Consider the following 20306-nt stretch of genomic DNA (forward strand, 5'->3'; position numbering starts at 1 on the left):
GGAGGCCTTATTGAGTGTTGTGTTGCTCAGGGAGCTGCAGCTGTATGAAATAGGGGGGAAATGTAGTTTGTATGAATTGTTCTTTTACCTTGGTTTGGGTTCAGAATGGCAGCTGCACTCCGACTTTGTGTGCGACAGCACAAAGGACAGCAAAAGTGAAAAGCAAGTCAGCAAGTAGAGAGACAAAAGCAGCGATCAGCTAATACAGCTCCACATGGCCTGACTAATTTATGAGAAAAAAACTGTTCTGTTCATTGGATCAGCACTCTGAGGAGGCAGGTGGAATTGTAGGAAGTTTTCATTGACTCTCTTGAGCAACTAAGGAAGCCACTAGAGATTCTTCTCAGTTTGAACTTTATCAGGGTCTACGCTTAATCAATAAGGTATTGGAAAAAGAATTAATTACTAAAGCAGAATAAAACAGCTGCATTTTAAACTAAGGATCTATCAATTCAGTAATCTTCCAGTTACAGGCTAGGTGCCGTGAGGATCATTTTGACTTCATGTAATGAGGAACTGAGGGAGTTTCCTCATGAACAGGCTGGGAATTCACATTAGCCTATTTCAGCTATTTGTCATCAGTACAACTCATTTCTCCTCTTCTGAATTATAGTTTGTGTTTGATATACTGTCAAACCCACAGAATTCCCATATTCATTGGTACTGAAAGCATTAATGCGGAAATCATTATCACCATGAGAAAAAGTCTTAACCTTCCTGAGCCTCTTTATTCTAAAGCCTGTGGCCTGAGTGGTTTCATGCCGGACATACCTCTATTGTGCTCATTGTGAGGGTCAGGGACCTGCCTGTTGAAGAAGCAGTAATTTGAACAGAGCCTGTAAATGTTTCATCTGTAATTTCCATAATGGTGAATTTCAAGGAGGGCTGAGAAGGGTTATGGGAGATGAATTAGGTTTTTAGTGAGCTCATTAGGAAGCCAAACAGAGTTTAGACAGCAAGGCGGTGAGTGTGGCTGTAATCAGTTCTGCTCGCTTTGTTCCCTGCCTTCGGGACATTTTTTCAAAAACTTCATGGCAGGGGATGATGAGAATATAGTGAGCAGAGGCTACAATCTGATGGTTGACTTGTTGACTTGTAAACCTCTTAATTCATTTTTTGTTCAATTTAATCTTTTCTTTCTTAAGGAAAATTAGTTGAATGTTAGCCTTCTTTGCACTATTCACCTTTTAAATTATGCTCATTTTGAAGAGCTTGTTATGCCTGAATAAACATGAAATGACTTGGCATTTTCCCATAAGAGGCACACCCATTTTAACACCATGTATTTACCATTCCTGGAAATGTCTCATTAACTTCTGAAAATCTGTGAGCATGATATTTTTGGGCTACTGTAACACACCTCTTGGCAGTCACAGAAGGCAGTTTGGTTAATGCCTCATAATATCAATTTTTATTCTCGACATGAAGGAAGGCTCTCTATAGAAAATTGATGCAGTTTGCTCAGCTAATTTTCATGCTCATTCCAATTAATTTAACATGACCCAGATTTTCTTCCTCGGGCTCATCCTGACTAATTAGTAAGGCAACACCTAGAACAAGTTCTGTTTAATAACATTGAGGAACACTAGTTGTGAGTGATTTTGATGCTAATAAAGATATTCACTGGTGGGACAGATATTTGATGTCAATTATGGTATGTAATTTAGAAGTCCCAATGTGCTACAGAGAGTATAGGAAGGCTAGCAAATCACTATGGGGAGATAATGGTGTTTTTAAGTCTTCCACAGCACCTAACTACCCTGTGGGACCAATTAGGGTGTGGTGTGTGTGTGTGTGTGTGTGTGTGTTTGGTGCAACTAGTAGCATTGTCAACTAATTCTACCGTAATGAATGAGAAGGTGCTGTTTAGGAGTCTGGGAACCTTCAAAAACAGGTCCATGTCTGATATTTATTGAACTTTATCTTACAAGGTAAAAGCAGTTATGAATACAGTAAAAACAACTGCTTCAACAAAAAAGATGTTTTCCCCAGCTACTTGATCCAGGCTTCAAGTTTTTTGTCATTTATATGAATCCTTTTCTAGATGTTGTTTTTAGCTTTTTAAAAGGCACTTAAATTTAGATGTGTGTTTATGTATGATTGCTTGTTTCACATATTGCAAAAACAATACAATAAACAGGACATTTGGAACACTGTAACTAGTTTTTGTTTTGGAGGCTGCAAAATAATTTGGGAATACAGTATCATATATTTGTTTTTATTAAAGCAAACAAGCCAGATTCTACTGTCTCGCACCTTAGTATAGATACATTTTTACCAGTATTTTAACTGGCATTGGAAAAGCTTTTTAAAAAGAGTAGAACAATGGAATTTGGGTCCAGTGAATTATATCATGCCTGCTTATGGGAATTGCCTCTTTTTATTTTAAAAGCTTATGTGTGTGTGTGTGTGTGTGTGTGTTCTTGAATTCTTTGCCAACAATTATTCACTGGCTCTCTCTCTCTCAATAGACACAATTTTTTTCTGAAACTTTGCAGTAGTTATTAGGTAAAGTAAAGGGACCCCTGACCATTAGGTCCAGTCATGGCCGACTCTGGGGTTGCAGTGCTTATCTCATTTTCTTGGCCGAGGGAGACGGCATACAGCTTCCAGGTCATGTGCCCAGCATGACTAAGCCGCTTCTGGCGAACCAGAGCAGCACATGGAAATGCCGTTTACCTTCCCGCCGGAGCGGTACCTATTTATCTACTTGCACTTTGACGTACTTTTGAACTGCTAGGTTGGCAGGAGCAGGGACCGAGGAGTGGGAGCTCACCCCGTCACGGGGATTCGAACCGCCAACCTTCTGATCCTCAAGTCCTACGCTCTGTGGTTTAACCCACAGCGCCACCCGCGTCTCTGCAGTAGTTATTAGGTATGGATAATCAATTAGCAGCTCACTGGAGCTCAAAGCCAGCATGGTGTTTGTTTCTTACTCAGGAGAGAGTACATGGCCATGAGAGGATGATCTGTTATTAATATAATGGAGGAAGGGAATAAGTGACAAAGTACATGTAAGTCCCTCTATCAGAACGCTCATTATCCACAAATTCAGTTATCCAAGCACAAGGAATTAGTACCCAAACCTCGCTATACACACCACAGATTCAGCTATCCAAACAGCCAGAGTTTGCCCATTTCCTTACTTGTTCATGTTTTGCTGGTGGGCGACAGCCATTTGGGGCAGAACCCAGGAAGGAAGGGATGGAGGAAGGGAGAGAGATCAGACAAATCAGAGAGCAGAGAGCAGGCAGACAAGTTTTTGCCTCTCTCTTGTTGTTTGGCTGCAGCCATTTCAGGAAGGAACTATGAGATGTTCACCTAATGAATGACTTCCTAGGAATACACTGTGTTTGGAAAATGGGACCCATGAATAAATCTTACACCAAATCATGGGATCTATGGGTGGGAAAGATCTGCAGAGTCAGGACATCTCTTCTGTTATTCATCTTGGCCTGCCTCAATAATGTAAGACCAGTGTTAGCCAGGATTGTGCCAGTGTAACCCATTACTGTACAGTTTTACTCATCAAATTCACAAAGATTTACTCTCAGGCAAGTGTGTATGGTATTTTATTTGTTTGTATAGATACTTTTATACCACTTTTCTAGCTCTACGTTTCAGTGGAACTTACAGTATAGTGTTAAAAACAAAAAAAAGGCAACAGATATTTAAAAACAATGATAAACAAAACAACTACACACAGAGAGAGAAAGCACAATCAGTACAGTGGAGCAAAATTAGATCAGCAGTAATAACTCATATCTCTTACAAGCCAAGGGCCTGTTGGAACTTGACATCTCATGGGATAGTAGGTTCTAAAGCTAAGGCACAGCAACAGAGAAGTCTCTGGCCAGTATTCCTGACAACTGAACCTCAGATACTGACCTCATGGAATGTTTTGTATTGAAACTATAGTGACTGTATCATCACTTCTTCAAGTAAGCAGAATAAAATTCAGTGAAATAAGGTATCACCGAAGACCCATATTTCCTATTGTGTTTCTTTAAATGCAAATAGGGAAATAATAATAATTTTCTCCCTATGCTAACTTTTTGTAAATAGTACTCATCAATTTAATCATGAACTTCGATAATATACAATTAATCAAAGTAAAAGATGCATTGCTAACATCAAAACTCTGAGCTACCGTATTGAGAACAGATCCCTTTACAATATCAGCGTACTAAAATCTCTTTTAAGACGCACACATTTCTTAGTTCTATATATTTGTGACCCCATTAAGCTTACTCAATAACTGTTATTTTGTCAATGTGGTAAAATTAGATAGAAACATCTGCAAGGTGTAGGTTCTTCAGTAGCAAAATTAGCCCCAGTTAGAAGCAGTAGTTGTATAATCTTGTAGTTGAAAAATGAAGTTGGCTACTTTTGTGATGATCTCTGACTGGTGTTGGAGCGCGACAATTCTGATCTATTGGGTCAGCAATGAAATGGTGCAAAGTCAGCTGATTCTTTTTTTTTTTTTTATCTCATCAAGAATGTAAGAATGTATTCACTAAGGGAAATGACTCCCTTGACTTGCATGATCATGAACTGGAAATTTGCTGCATCAGCATATTTAGCTAAGAATGCTACTTTATGCTACTTTACTGGTGGAGCTGAAATCTGATCTTAGAGCAAAGATATTTGGTCTTGTGTTGTGTTACTTTTCCAAAGACAAGTTTAACGGTTAAATTGGGGTGGGGGGTGGGATGCTCCTGAGAATGCCTCTTTATGCTCTTCAGCTTCTTACAATTGCAACTGCTTAGGACCACAACCCAATACTGTGGAAGTAACTGTAAACTACATGAATAAGCTGCAGAGGCCTCAGGCTTTCACAATCCCTTCCCTCTGGTTCCATGTGCCTGGGAGGAATTCAGAAGCTTTTACTTTTTGTTTTTAAAAAGGTAAAGGGACCCCTGACCATTAGGTCCAGTCGTGAACGACTCTGGGGTTGCGGCGCTCATCTCGCTCTATAGGCCGAGGGAGCCAGCGTACAGCTTCCGGGTCATGTGGCCAGCATGACTAAGCTGCTTCTGGCAGCTTAGGCGCATGGAAACACCGTTTACCTTCCCGCCGGAGCAGCACCTATTTATCTACTTGCACTTTGACGTGCTTTCGAACTGCTAGGTTGGCAGGAGCAGGGACTGAGCAACGGGAGCTCACCCCGTCACGGGGATTCAAACCGCCGACCTTCTGATTGGCAACTCCTAGATTCTGTGGTTTAACCCACAGCGCGAATTGTGCATTGTGATTTACACTAACGAAGATTAGTGTAGCTTCATAAGCTTCATCAGCTTTATAATCTATGGTTAGTTCAAGTAAGCCAACTTCATAACCCATGGTTAGTGTGTTACACCATTAGCCTTGGTTCACTTGGAACTGAAAGTTATGTTTTCTCACTACTGAAAGTACAAACCTCTGAAGTCATTCTCCTGACTGGCAGCAGAGGGGAAAGGGGAATGCACAAGCCTGAGGCATGTTGTGGCTTGTCCATCAGGTGCTTAACCATGGTTTAGCATTACATCCAAACGTGCCTTAGATTCAGGGCTATTGAGTGCAGTTGAGTTGAGCACAATTTATCTAGCATATCTAGATTGTGACCTCAATGTGTATCATGGTGAAAAGGGCAGGGAGAGAAGAAGGAAGGTGCAGTTGCCTAATTTGGGACAAATTTGTTTGCAATGATTATTTTTGTCACACAGTAAATTAACAAACCTTACCACTAAGCCTATGCTTGTCTCCTCACAAGTCCCACTGAATTCATTGAGAGTTACTCCCAGGTAATTGTATAAGGTTGCAGCCTTAGTCTTCTTGGCTTCCAGCCCATAAATCACAGATGTGTTTTATAATAAAAAATACACTTCTTCCACCTTATTAAATCTTGACTGTGCTGTTCTCTGTCATTATTTCTCAAAATTGGATCTCCGGCTGTTGTTGGACTGCAACTCCCATCATCCCTGACCACTGGACCTGCTAGCTAGGGATGATGGAAGTTGTAGTCCAACAACAGCTGGGGACTCAAGTTTGAGAATTTAGTGGTAAGTGACGTCATGCCTTCCAGATGATGTTGGACTCCAACTCCCATTATCCCTGACCATTGGCCATGTTGGCTGGGCCTGATGGGAGTTATAGCTGATGCAAAGTGGGGCAAAAGCATATCAATAAACTCTGCTTCTCTTTTTCTCTCTGCTGCAATAACCAAGGACTAGAGAGAGAGAGAGAGAGAGAGAGAGAATCAGATTGAAGCCACAGCATGGGAGTAAGGGTGGGTTAAGCCTTTCTCCTGTGCTGTCCCTCAGTTCCTTTTTGTCCTGTGGCAAAAAGCATACAGGTATGTATACGGAAGTAAAACTAAAAGCCAAAACAAAACCCAACATGGCAATATATCCAATCACAAATCACCTAGCATCTTGCCCACTTGAGCTCTTAAAAAAGCAATTAACTTCAGTGTGAAGTAGAGTAAACTTCTTGCATGTCACATCAGGAAAATGGTTATTTATGGAACCCCGTTGAAGCCCTGTGACTTATTTGCATAAAAAAGAACATTTCAATAAATTCCTATAATAAATGCTGCAGATTTTGGTTAGCGATTATAAATTTTCCAATTTATATTTACTAATGCTGCTATTTTTTTATTATCATTCTGGGACTGTAACAAGTTTAAAGGTCTAATACATGTAATGTAGTTGCTAGATGTATCCAGTATTAGTGTTTTTGTACATGAACGTCCATTCTCCATGTAATAGTAGCTACAGAGTTCAACTTCAATAAAAGTGATTGCTGTCTTGTCATCCACTGGCTCCAGCAGCTTTTAGATAGCAATGTATTTACTAAATCAGAAAAATAAAATTTACTTTTTAAAGTTAAAAGGTTTAAGTTAAACCTGCAAAAGTTTCAGTGTTCCAATTTAACCCTTGACATTCTGGCATTTTCCAGACTGCCAGCCAAATGAACACTTTAGGAGGAGGTGTATAAATATGTCTGCAGCACCCAGAGAGTTAATCCACCCCATTGTGCATAGGTGTTGGAGCTCTTATGGTATGTAAGATCGTATAAAATTTAGAGTTATTATGTATTCTCCTTTAATATATGCGTTTTTCCAGGAAGCACCTTTTGAAAACTTAGGTTTTCTTATTGGCACTATTAGATATGCATACATGAGGGACTGGGACACAGCTGGTATTACACCACACTCCAGATTTAGCATGCAATATCTTCCTCTCATCGTTATGCCACATTCAGTGTCACACTCTGAATAAGATTCCTAGCCACAATTTATGCAGCGGAGTGTTCCAAACTAATGCCAAACTCATTCAGAAGTAACAGATTTGACACAAGGCAGATTCTAGAAATGGAGCCACCACCGATGAGCTGTGTGCCTGGTGAGATTGGCAGAGATGCAATGTCTCAGACTGAAAATGAAATCTCTGTCTAAAGTGAGCTGGATAGCATTATTTGCAAACCAGTACACAGGGTGTGTTTCTCTCCAAACAGACCATATGTGGAAGCCAAGGTCTGGTTCATGGCTTGATACGCATGGTTTGTTTGGGAGAAACAAACTACAAGTGCTGGTCTGCGCATAATTCTGAGTTGTTTCCTCTCAGCTTGGCAAAGAGAAGTGCAGGGAAGGCGCTGCAGTGAGGACTAGGATGCTCCTATTTCACAGCAAGCCATGGTTTACTTCTAATTATGGTCCACCAGTTCACGCAAACAGGGCCACTAAGTTAGAACCACCATCACCCCTCCATCTTCCAGTGGCAGCATAAGCAACCTAGCCCCACTGAGCCCCAGACATGCCCAAGACATACGGCATTCAGCAGCCATTTAACAACCACTGAAGCTACTTTGACTAATTGGAGCATTCACAGCAGCTATGATAATTCAGACCTATATCTTGTCATGGGAGGAACAAGGTAGTTCAGGTTCATTGTCCCTAGCAAGGAAGCTGTTGCAACTGCTTCAGACAGTAACTTCAGATTTGGCAGTTCTTGTGTGGCTTTTGGGCAATGCAATATTTCAACATAGAGTTTACTGGGAATTAGCTGCCAGGATTAGGGAGTGAGGGCTAAGTGAATGCAGTATGGTAGGGTTCTGGGCAATGCATATATTTACCATTTGTTTATTTAGAATGCAGGTTATTTATTAATTTTTGAAAAGCCATTTAGCACCTGCTTCATTGTAAAGATTTCATGGCTGTTGATAGTATAACCTGTTAAACTATACTCAGTGCTTTTTTTCTGGGGGGATGCATACCCCTAAACATTTTGTGAATCTAAGTTTGGCCTCACTGAGGGGAAGTATTTCAATATGAGTAGGAAAATGAGAGTACCCTTAAATATATTTTTTTTTTGTGGGCACTGATTATACTGCTGCTAATACACAATGGTCACTTCAATAACTTTTGGTGAGATGGAGGTGGTGTTATTTCTCCTAAAACAAGCTGTTATGCCTTATTGCATTTTTAGTAATAATGCTTTATGGGAGAGTATTTCATTTCAGCTCTATTAGGGTCAAACAGTTTTACTGCAGTTTTGCAACATTTACATTCCATTTGCATATATAATCCTGCTTTCAGGTAGTTAGCTTCTGCATCATTGTCATTGTAGTGACACAGACCCAGAAAAGATTCACAAACAGACAATCTGAGAATGTTTTGTTATATATATTGTATCAATTTAAGATTCTCATTTAGATCACATCAGAGAGCTTTATAATTCGTAAATAGTTCCTGGTTTGACTCAGAGTGTTCTGTTGCTGTCACAGTTGCAATACTGTGAACATATGGATTGTTAAATTTTGCTAAAGAAATTCTAACATTGGTAAATAATAGTTACAAAATATAATTAAAATGCAGTTGAAATTATATATAAATTCATAACACATGCACACACAAATTCAATAACTATAATTTTTCTAAAGGTGGCTCAAAGTGCTTTTAGATGCCATTGTTAGGTGGTTAGAATTTTATACCTGAGTAATAAAATCTTAAAACTGAGGTTTCTAATGAGAATATTAATAGAGCACTAGTAATATTACTGTACTAGGTACCATTACAACAGAGATGGCCATTATATAAAAAGGCAATGGTACTTAACTGCATGTTTAACAATGCTTTCTGTTGTAAACTACTCTTCATTAAAATGTTCCATTCTCTTCTTTAAAACAAATACCCATTTTTCCCACCATTAAAGATGAAATAGAATAATAGAATTGCAGAATTGGAAGAGACCACGAGGATCATCTAGTCCAGTCCTCTGCATTCACCCGACATAGGGCTTGAAGCCACAACCTTGGGATTAAGAGTCTCATACTGTACCAATTGAGCTATCCAGCTTCATAAAGGAACATGTTCTAATCTATGAAGCAATACAATGTTCAACATGATAAATTATCCACTTATCAAAGAGTAACAAACCTCATTATATCAGAATGGCAACTTCAGACTGTCAAAGGTCACAGATGTATGTAGAAACACTAAGCATGGGGTAACTAGCTACTCGATGGGCATAATTAGTGGCCCTAATCATGGAAACGTAGAATTGTAGAGTTGGAAGGGATCCCGGGGGTCATCTAGTCCAACCCCCTGCAATGCAGGAGTATCACCTAGATCATACATGACAGATGGCCATCCAACCTCTGTTTAAAAACCTCAAAGTAACAATTGTGCACTTGTGTGCACCACTGAAAACCCAACCAATGAGCCTTCTTGGTACTCTGATAACTAAGGCCAAGATTCAAAAGAGCTTGCGTTTGTACAATGGGATTTCTAAAGGCAACAGCTGACTTCCATGCTATATGACAAATAGCTCCTCAGTTATAATGTGGCATGAACAGGGGAAAAGGCAGGTGGGGAAGAGTAAGAAGTCAAAAGCTTTCTTAGATGTACCGAATCAATTGGATTCTTTGGATCATAGCCTAAGAAACCTACTGTCACACAGGCTTTTACAGGCAAGGGCCCAGAAGATAAACAGAGCAAAAGGGAAAATAAGAAACAAAATCATGGCTAACCTAACACTCAGATACAGTTATTAGTTTATACATAATAGGCTGTTTAAAAATTGCACTCTAATGGAAATAATTTTAATTATACGGACAATTATATCCAGTTAACTCTTTTAAAAAGCTGATGAATTAACTTGCTTTAAAAATATATGGGCATTTAACTAATTCTGTTTAACCCTTTTGCTAAAAATTGTGTTTTTTCTAAATACAGCGTTTAAATAGCATGCTTATTCATAGAAAGCAATTACATTGAATTGAACTATGGGATCTATCTTTGTAGAAGCATTAGGATATACCTAGCAGTTCAAAAGCACGGAGTGCAAGTAGATAAATAGGTACCGCTCTGGTGGGAAGGTAAACGGTGTTTCCGTGTGCTGCTCTGGTTCGCCACAGCTTAGTCATGCTGGCCACATGACCTGGAAGCTGTACGCCGGCTCCCTTGGCCAATAAAGCGAGATGAGCGCCACAACCCCAGAGTCGGTCACGACTGGACCTAATGGTCAGGGGTCCCTTTACCTTTTTACAAGATGGTAATTCCACTGAATACAGCTGTGCCAGCCCAGTTCTAATGCCCATTGAATTATTAACTCAAGATAAAAGAGCATGATTTAATAAGGCTCTCAGTGAGAAACCAGTAGAATGTTTTAGCTGAATGCTTGCATGCTTGTTAGCTTGTATATGACAAGGCTCTGAGCTGGCTCGCTTTACTTGGGTAAGATTGCCATTAAAAATCAGTGTGAGTCAAATCTGAATAAGAAAAGCAAGAGTGGATCCTGGTGTCATACAGTTTCTAAACTATGTTCCCTAGATCACCCTCAGCTTCAAATATCTTAATTATAGCATTCAGTAACATTGTGGGAAAGTGTCTATGGATTTTGGTAACCTGATCACTATGGTCTTCCTCTTCTTGGTCTCTCTCTTTCTGTTTCTTCATGTTGCAGCAAGAGCCATGATAGTATCTGTCACATTCTTTGGATGACTTAAGGGTAGCAGTCTTCTGTGTTTGGGGCTGGAAATTGTGAACTGTGTTCGCAGAAATGCCACACAAGGGAGGTGAAAAGCACATTAAGAAGCTTTAGCATTAGATAGTGCAGTGCAAGCAGAGCTGAATTTGAGAGCTGGAACTTAAGTGGGCATTTGTCCCTGCTCTATTCCTTAATAAAATCTGAGCATTAACTGTAGTAAAGGGCATTTGAGAGCTCACTAAAAATGAATCATTGGGATGCTCAGCAGAGCTTTATTATGATATATTGTGAAGAACTTTAAAACATCTACTATATACTTACATATATACCGACCAGAGATGTCTGTTCATTATAAATTAGGGAAAAAATGTAATGATTGCTGCAGAGTATGAGCAATGTGTTTTGTTTTAAGATTCTAATTTTCACCAGTTTGAGGTGGGCAGGACTATGGCTTTTCCTATGAGACTTCAGTATGTTTGGCCTCTGTGGAATTTCTATGTGTACATATGGGAAAAGCTTTTAAAATTAAAATATGATTTACTAAAGATGGAGTTGGAAAGAAAAAAACAGGGTTTCTACTCACAACAAAATTACTTGTCACATGTATGCAGGAAATGTATATGTGGTAGAGAGATCCATGTATGAAAATCATCTTGTGTGAAGTGACCCCCTCAGATAAGATTTCAGCATTCATGCCTGATAAGTAGAGTCTAAAATGTCTTAATCATTACATGGTTGGTAATTGAGCACTGTAGCAAGCAAATAAATGTGAATGAGCATGTTCCTGGAGTGTTACTAGGCTGCTGCTGATGACTAGTTAACCAAAATGAATTAACAGAGAAGACATGATTAAACTATACTATTAACTAACTTGTTAGCGACAGGGAGAAAATGGAAGCACATTTACATATGTGTCCATCTGTCTTCTTTTACACTTTTGTCTTCAGCCAGTGGGTGAAATGGTTTAAATCCAAATAGCAGTCTGATTCTCCCCCCCCCCCCGCCCCCACAGCAACATATACTTTCTTTCCCCCTGTTTATTGAAAGGAGGGAGGGGTTTTCTTGACAATAGCTGGTTCTTAATAGCTCTCTTAAGAAATCTCATTTCTATGACCACATTAGCTATAATGTGAGTGTCAGAAGAAGAAAAATCTCCATGGATAATTTTGGGTTAGTTAGTAGATTGTTATCATCTCAATGTTGCCGAAATCCCTAATCTCAGGTCAGCATGAAGCTGCAGTGGTTACAATCCTGTTGCCTGATGCACTATGAATGAAAGTGCTTTCTGTCAGAAACATGTGGTCTCTTCAGTAGATAGCCTGTGTAAATCCTGTGTAAATAGAGGGAGACTAACAAAGGATGAGCCCCTGCAGCTCAGAGCATTTGGAGCCATTTGGGGGCTGAATTTGCTAAATGCTGCTTATACCGCCTGAAAAGTTGAAGAGAAAGGAGCTTAAATTCACTTCTTTTTTCTCTTTCTACTCATACCCTGGGGGGAGGGTGTTCAGGGCCAGAGAAGCTTGAGGTAAGCCTAAGAAGACTGTTTTTTTCAGCGGCCTTTTGAGTGTGAAAAAGGTGGCATGGGTCACTGTCCCTTCTCTAATGTTGGAAAACCCACACAGTTAGTAAATGTTGCATGTAAACTAAAGTATTTCATCCTTCTCTTTACTCCACGGCATTAGGCCATGAACTAGTCACTGGAAGAAAACTGAAGATTTTTTTTCATGTTAACATTTCTAGACAGATTAGCACAGCAGGATGGTAAAAGAGCCCAACAATTAACAGATTTTCATAATATTCTATTTTGGTACTTTTAATAGGGAAAAATATTACTTTGAAAACCTCCCAAAGAAATAAAAATAAGAATTCAAAAGTTTACATTAATGCTTAGTTGTGCAATAGGCAAATACTGGGACAAAATGTTCAACTTCCTTTAATTATCTGTAGGTGTTATTCTTAGAGGTTTGTAGGTAAAAGAATGAACAGAAAGCCAACAAGGGTAGTTCACAAATTTATCAGTCCAACAGGTATAAGTCCCAACACATTGGAGCCATTAACTTGGTCAGAAAAGGGAATAGTTCATATTCCTTGCAGTGTTTTAGCTGAGAAACTACAAAATGAGCAACTAACTTGCTGACTCTAATAAAATGGTAACACAGGGCAGTATGAAATTAATGAACATCATTATGTTAGGTCCATTAATTTCAATGAGTAACACGTAGTTGAATGCCACCCTTGGAGTAATATCATGAGTGGCAGGTCATGGAGCAGAATACATTGATGTAGCTACAGTGGCCTCTTCTGTACAAGTGGGTTATGTCCATCTTACGATAATATATGCCATTTGCTACCATAACTTAAGCAGAATTAGCTGGCAGGGTGCAGACTTAAAAACCTTTAGGTTGGGGTGCTATCACACCCTGTTTCTTTCCAGTTCTGAGCTGATCCTTGTTTATGTGGTTGATTTTGAACAGTGAACAGGAGCAGTAAGTCTTTGTAGAATCACACCACAAATAATACTTCAAGTGCTGCTACATTGGTAAGGAAGACAGTGGTATAGCAACATTAGACTGCATTGCTAAACCAGATTGTTGTGATCTGCAGGAGGCCAACAGTAAGCATTATAACACTGTTTTGTGCTCCCTATATGGTATTTGTTACATAGCACAGGAACTCACAGAATTAAGCTGTAACCACAAACCTGTTATTTCTTGCATGGGCGCAAGCCACAAACAGAAAACGTATTAGCAGAAGAATCTTCCTCCAGATAGATTTGAATTGTTACCAAATGTGTACTTTGCAGAGGAATCCTAGGCTAGAACTAGATGTCATTCATGTTCACAAAAGCCCCACAGTTTGCATTCTCCCTGGAGGTGATTAATTGAAGAGACCCAGTTGGCATATCGCACTAGTGGTGTCAGCCATTCCTGCCATAATCCAGAACACCACTATGTCTTTTTGTATAGTTATATGTATATATGAATAAGTTGCCATGTGGTTTGGGCCAATTATATCCATGCCCAGGAGACCCTTTGTTTCTGTGGAGTTTCTTGGGCATGGCTATAATCAGCCCAAACTATATGGGCACCTATTCTTTCAACAATGGGTAAAGAGGCACTTGCATGGTTAAGGACAGCAGCGCCATCACCACCATGTAAAATTTGGTGCCGTTTATAAATTAGAACTCAGTCTTGGGAATAGGTGGAGTAATGATTTCTTGATGTGAATAGAGATTGACCGCGTGTTCTATAAACTGTGGCACTAGAGGGACCAGTGTGGCATTGAACCAGTGTGGCATTGCGGAAATGACGTTGAGCTTTAATAGAGCAAATGTTGGTCTGTATGTCGGATTACTCACATCCATTTTAGTTTCGGGGCAAATCACTATCCTTCAGCTTTAATTTGCTTTCTGTAGCTTTCCTCCCAGGGTTATTCTGTGAATGGGGGCCAACACATTGTACTGCCAGTACTCAAAAGGTTAAAGATCTAAATAGTAAGCCAAATAATATGCTCACCTAAGCAGTTATCTTAAGTCTTTCATTGTGTTAAACTCAGGGCAAGATTTATTTAATTTTTACTTTAAAATCTGTGCTTTTTCAGCACAGGCATGAAACCATTCCTTTCTTTTTTTAAAGAAAAAAACTTTTTTAAATGAACAGCATTATTTTTAGAATAACTTTCTCTTGATACAAGCAAATGTGATGTGCCTGCTCTCCCTCTTCCTCTTCTGTATGAAAAAATGAAGGCTAGCTGTAGGCTAGGCTTACATGGAGATGGTAAAACTCAGATGATGAGAGGGAAATGCATTTTTTCATATCTAGGGTTCCTCTGGTCTTACTGAGATGGTTTTGATGTTTGTGGTAGTGTTTCAAAGTCCAGACATGTTTCATTATTATGAGCATGTTTTATTATTTGACACACATTGAGAATCCTTTCTGGAGTTGAGTGGGTTACCTTTCCCCCCATAAATTAAGAATTAATATAGTTTATGTTCATCCATGAGATTCCAAAGTCTTTAAAAATGTCTTATGGGCAGTCGTGTTAGCCTAGTAGAACAACTATCGGTATGTGTTTTTGGTTAAAGTCTATGTAACAATCTAATTAAAAACAAGCCATGGGCTGTAAGTAGGCCATTGGAACATAGGAAGCTGCCTTATGCTGAGCCATACCATTGGTCCATCTAGCTCAGCATTGTCCACAAAATGGCAGTGGTTCTCCAGGCTTTCAGACAAGGGTCTCTCCCAGTCAGAGAATCATAGAATTGTAGAGTTGGAAGGGACAGTGAGGAGGGTCATTTAGTCAAATGTCCTGCAGTACAGGAATCTTCTGCTCAACATGGGGCTTGATCCCACGAACCTGAGATTAAGAGTCTCATGATCTATCAACTGAGCTATCCCAGGTCTCTTACCTGAAGATGCCAGGGATTAAACCTGGCACTTTTTTCATGCCAAGCAGATGTTGTACCATTGACTAAGTCCCTCTTACTCAAATGACTTGTGCATCCTCCAGCCTAAGAAAAGTAATGTGCAAATGTATACACACACTTAAATATATGTATAACAAGTCTTGATCTTGGAACATATCAGAACTTCTCATTCTTCAGTATATCTATTTGTATGCAGAAAGTGGTGTGCGTCAATGTAATGATTTTCCTTCTATGAGTCACAAAAAAGCATGGAGAAAAAGAGAAAATAGCTCAAAAATGGCCGACTTTATAATATTTAAGTGGGGTGAGGAATAATTTTAACTGTCTTGGTTTAAAAGAAACTGTCTTGGTCTGCAACTTCATTTGAACTTGAGGGTCCACCAGAAGAAAGTAGGATTGAGGTCTGAGTTTAAGAGAGTAAGTGTGTAATGAAAGGGCCTCTTCACATGTTACATGTTCACATGTTATACCTGCAGGTATAGGACGGTATATAAATTCTGTCTATCTATCATCTATCTGTTCTATCCTTGGAAATGGAACGAAATAAAGTAAGAGAACCAGTGGGAGATAGTGCTGCCAGGAACTGCATTAAATACATCTTCTCTGTTCTATCCCTGAGGAGTGGTACACTGTATAGCACACAGTGGCTGAGATCTAGAGGAACATTGACAGCATTGTGCCTTGCTGCTGCGGGGGATGGGGGTGGAGAGTGGATAACATGAAAAGCAATGTAGAGGCAAACCCTCTGTGGGACTGGATCTTTCATTCCCCGAAGATCCCTGAGGTCTGTGGACTTTGAAAGCTAAACCACAGTGTACAAATGAATGAATGATCCTTCCAGAAATGACCATCTTTCTCTCTCCCCCCATCCCACTTCAGGGAAAATTTTTTGCCAGTGCCTTCTGACATTCTCTTTCCCTGTGCTCAGTTCTCACCATGCATTTTTGTTAACGGAAGGTAGTGAATAGTGCTTAGAAAGTGGCATGTTATAAGGCATTTTACATTGGCTTAGATCCTTTTGTAACCACAAGACATTTCTCTTTGGTTTAGATATTTGTGTATCCATTTTCACACGTGCAAAGATAACACTGCACCAAATAAGAATTCAGCAACTTGTCTGAGAGGCAGAAATGGGTACATAGTTCATAAGGCAATGGAGTATGAGGCAGAAAATTACTTTCACCCCTTCTGGTATGTGCCAAAGTGGCATGGCTGGCAAAAATCAGTTTGTAATTATTGCACTGTGTCACATGCTCAACAGCTAAGATTTCATTTTGCTGCTCTGCCTTTAGTTTTTCATTCAGTATAGCAAGATTGGTGAGGGATGGTGGGACTTGTTTAAAATAGACATATGCTCCTTTTTCGTAATATTTCACAGATAACCTGTTTTATTTTCCTAATTTCCGACAGACTAAATTCCAGTTCTGATCTTATTTGCAGTGTTGTAACTCGTGTAACTGCTATGAAATGCATTCTAATTTTACCATACCACAAGTTTTCACTTTCATTCTTTCATCACTAATGTAGTTGTCTTATTTAAGGTTTACAGTGCATACTATTTATAGTATAACTAGACTATTGGAACTCAGTTATTGATGATTTGCAGAATTTTCATTTGTCTCTTGCTCCTATTAGATAAGTTTCTCCCCTCTCCCTCTCTTTCGTTATATGAATGGAGAGAGGATCAAGACTGGTAATTAATCTCTAACATTTTACACTAGATCAAGCCTATTGGCTCTGTAAACTTCAGCCAAACTTATGCAGGATGAATCTGAATATCTAACCACCTATTATTAGCCTTTTTCATAATCAAAGCACTGTACTGATCCTCTTGGAAGGCTCCAAATTAAGCATTGTACAAAAAGCAGCATTAAGGTGTTCCTGAATGCCTGGATAGAAACAAGAATTGTTCTCTCTCGTGTTTCTGTTGTATTTGTGTGCCTGACCAAGAAAGAGAGACAGATTGAAAGAAGATTTTATATCTACATGCATTATGTGCATACATTCATAGGTTTTAGAAAAGAAGACAAAGATATCTTTATCTAGACAATAGATAGAAAAAGAGACTCATTTCAGAACTTGCACTTTTGGCGTGGATTGTTCTTTTCCCTCCATCTCTGGGTACTGCTTTTCAAAATTGCCTGAGGCTACAGTACAGCACCTCAGATCCCCAAGGCCCCTTGCCTGGCTCCTAATAGCCACTCTCCATCTGTGTCACATGAACAGCTGATGAGATAGCTCTAGTGCCTGTATTTTGGAGTGCACATCCACCCAGGTTAAAATGCTGGGGTTGCCAAGGAGCAGTCAGAAGCCATTAGTGTTTGTGAGAATTTGCCTTGCAGCAGTTCCTTGGCATAGTCAGTGGAAAAGGGTGTGTATTTGTGCTTGCACACGCATGGGTGCCGGGTGGTGGGCCACTAAGAAAAGGAGTCCTTCCCAAGTAATATGTTTTCCTCGCCGGAAAAGGTTGGTTCGTGATAAACTCTTGTCTTTTTCTTTTATCACTGTCCACACCTTCAATTTACCTTCTAGTCAAAGAAAAGGAAAACAGCAACTTAGGGGTCTGACTCAGGTCCTTGGGCAGATGGAAAGGAACTACTCAGCCTTGGGGCAGGGTAGTTGTAATGAAGTGGCCTGTCATTCTGTAAATAGTGAGGACCATCTCTTCTATGTGATGGAGGGTATCACATTGCAGTGAAAATGGAAATGTCAATAAAATTAATCTGCTAGCTCTTTGCTCTGGCTTTTTTTTCTTTCTCTAGTTAGAGGGGGGGAAGTGAGTGGTGGTATTTTCCCCTCCCCAGTTGTTTTTGCCTTTTCTTTTCTTTTTTAAAGAAATGTGTGTGGGCACCATAAACAAAGGTGAAATAGAATTTGAAGTTTTGAGGTAAATAGCCTCTATGTATCGGTAATGTGTTTGTTTTAGCAGCACTAAAGATCCAGAAGAGGCTATAGGAATTAGTTCATGGGTCTATAGCATTCCTCAGGAAGCTATGGAGCGTCTATCTCAGGCTACATTGAGCACAGAGTTTATTGTTTTAGGCTTTCTTGGACAAGGTTTTTACTTAGCATGGGATTTATGGCATTTACTGCTAATGAATGTCTATTCTTAAATTACAAAAACCACCGTCTCAGTGCAATTCCCAGATGTCCTTCCAGGACCTCGGCTTCTTAAACACCAGCAGGGAGCATAAACTCTCCACTTCTCTGTTTTCCTCTTTCGTGTGGCTCCAGGCTAATGATGTGTAAGGAAAACACAGCAATCTATAAAGTCTCAGTGCTGTCCCAGTATTCTTCATTTATTTTGCATTTGATTATGCCACAAGTCGGATCTTGTTTCTTTCCTTTTTTAAAAGTTATTAGTTCAAATATTAATGTAGGAATATGGCATATATTGCTGCTCTTGATTGATGCCTTCCCAAAAACAGGAAGACGTGCTCGTATGAATTTTAAGAAAGTAGGGGTCCTGCAATGCCTTGCCAGAAGAGTTTTTCAGATACATAATTTAGATGCCCTCCAGGCAGGCTTTCAAGGCATTTTTGCTGGAGGGCAAGAAAAAATAACTATGACTGTTAAAAGTAAATGATTTTTGCTAATGCACAATTAATGCCAGGGAAAAGCACTGAAGAGAAAGATGTTCATGGAAAGTTCTGATTAAGCAAGCACCCTACCTTGATGTGCATCCTTAAAAAAAAAAAGAAATAAAAAGAAGCAGAATATAATGATCACTGATGCAGGCACATAAGTTTTCATGTCTTGCAAATACTATGTTGAGGGTCATACAAGTGTGTGCGTGCGTGTGCATGTGTGTGAGTGGGGAGATGATAGTAAATGGGGAGGGGTTCAGCTGGCAGTGTGTTATGTGCTCTGAACAGTGACACATTTACTGTCACCTATGCAGAGGGCCCAGAATATATAGACCACAGAACATTTAACTTGATTACCTTCACCATATATTCAGCATAGTTGCAGGGAATGCATTTACAGTAAATAGGTTTTTGTGTGGCAGGTTTTCCCACACTGCATTTCATAATTGACAAAGAAGTATTGCACTGTGTCAAGCAAACAATTATAACTGAATTAATGGTTTGTGCGTGTGTGAGGCACAAAATTAGTATTTGGAGAGACATGATTTCTAATTTTTATATATCTATATCAGCAATCATATTTAATAAGAAATTGAACATGCCTGATTTTTTCATATATGAATGACACTTCATTAGTGCTTTAGTAGTTAATCTGATTATTCAGATTGGCTTATATTTCTTGTTTATTATCTCTCACCCCATTTTTTCTATTAGGGGATGGTTTAGACAACAGTGTAGCCTCTCCCGGCACAGGGGACGATGATGATCCAGACAAGGATAAAAAGCGGCAGAAGAAAAGAGGAATTTTCCCCAAAGTAGCAACAAATATCATGAGAGCATGGCTGTTCCAACATCTCACAGTAAGTGAATGCAAAAAAAAGAAGAAGTATTTTACACAAGTCTAATTATTTTTAATAGCCCTTTCAACATTTTAGGATAATGTTTTGGGTGGTTGGAAGTTGGTTCTCTGCAATGGAATATATTTGGGAGTTATTATATATTATGTACCTTGAGTATAAAGCATCACACCTAGTGCTACTGTACAATTAGAGAGACTATTTTATGTATTTATTTATTTGAAACTGTTTATGGTGAGCAATCATCAGAAACAGAGATGTAGAATAGTCACCACGGGATGTCCAAGTGGGCTTAAATAATATTTCGGGAGTCCACTGTAAACCAAGCAGGCCTGCTGAGTAGTTGATGATGGTTAGTGAGGATCAGTGTGGGATTCTGAACAGCCCCCATCCTAGGGCTTCTAAATGGTGGAGCTATGTTGCTTTTGGAACACACATATACTATGTATATTCCAACATGCTTTGC

General features: G+C 39.4%; 1 protein-coding gene across 16 annotated transcripts in view; it reads left to right on the forward strand.

Moving 5' to 3' along the window:
- The window catches only part of MEIS2 (Meis homeobox 2), a 225454-nt gene that overhangs the window by 45893 nt on the left and 159255 nt on the right, over positions 1–20306 (forward strand). For 9 of the 16 annotated variants that reach the window (XM_083452795.1, XM_083452788.1, XM_083452794.1 and 6 more), the window contains 2 exons: positions 6940–7041; positions 19698–19843. In XM_083452795.1, the coding sequence (XP_083308921.1) occupies positions 6940–7041; positions 19698–19843 (248 nt within the window). The remainder of the gene's footprint in view (positions 1–6939; positions 7042–19697; positions 19844–20306) is intronic. The other 7 variants (XM_083452797.1, XM_083452789.1, XM_083452799.1 and 4 more) reach the window with 1 other exon arrangement.

The sequence above is a fragment of the Podarcis tiliguerta genome (assembly GCF_965153285.1).
Source record: "Podarcis tiliguerta genome assembly, chromosome: 1".
Lineage (NCBI taxonomy): Eukaryota > Metazoa > Chordata > Lepidosauria > Squamata > Lacertidae > Podarcis > Podarcis tiliguerta.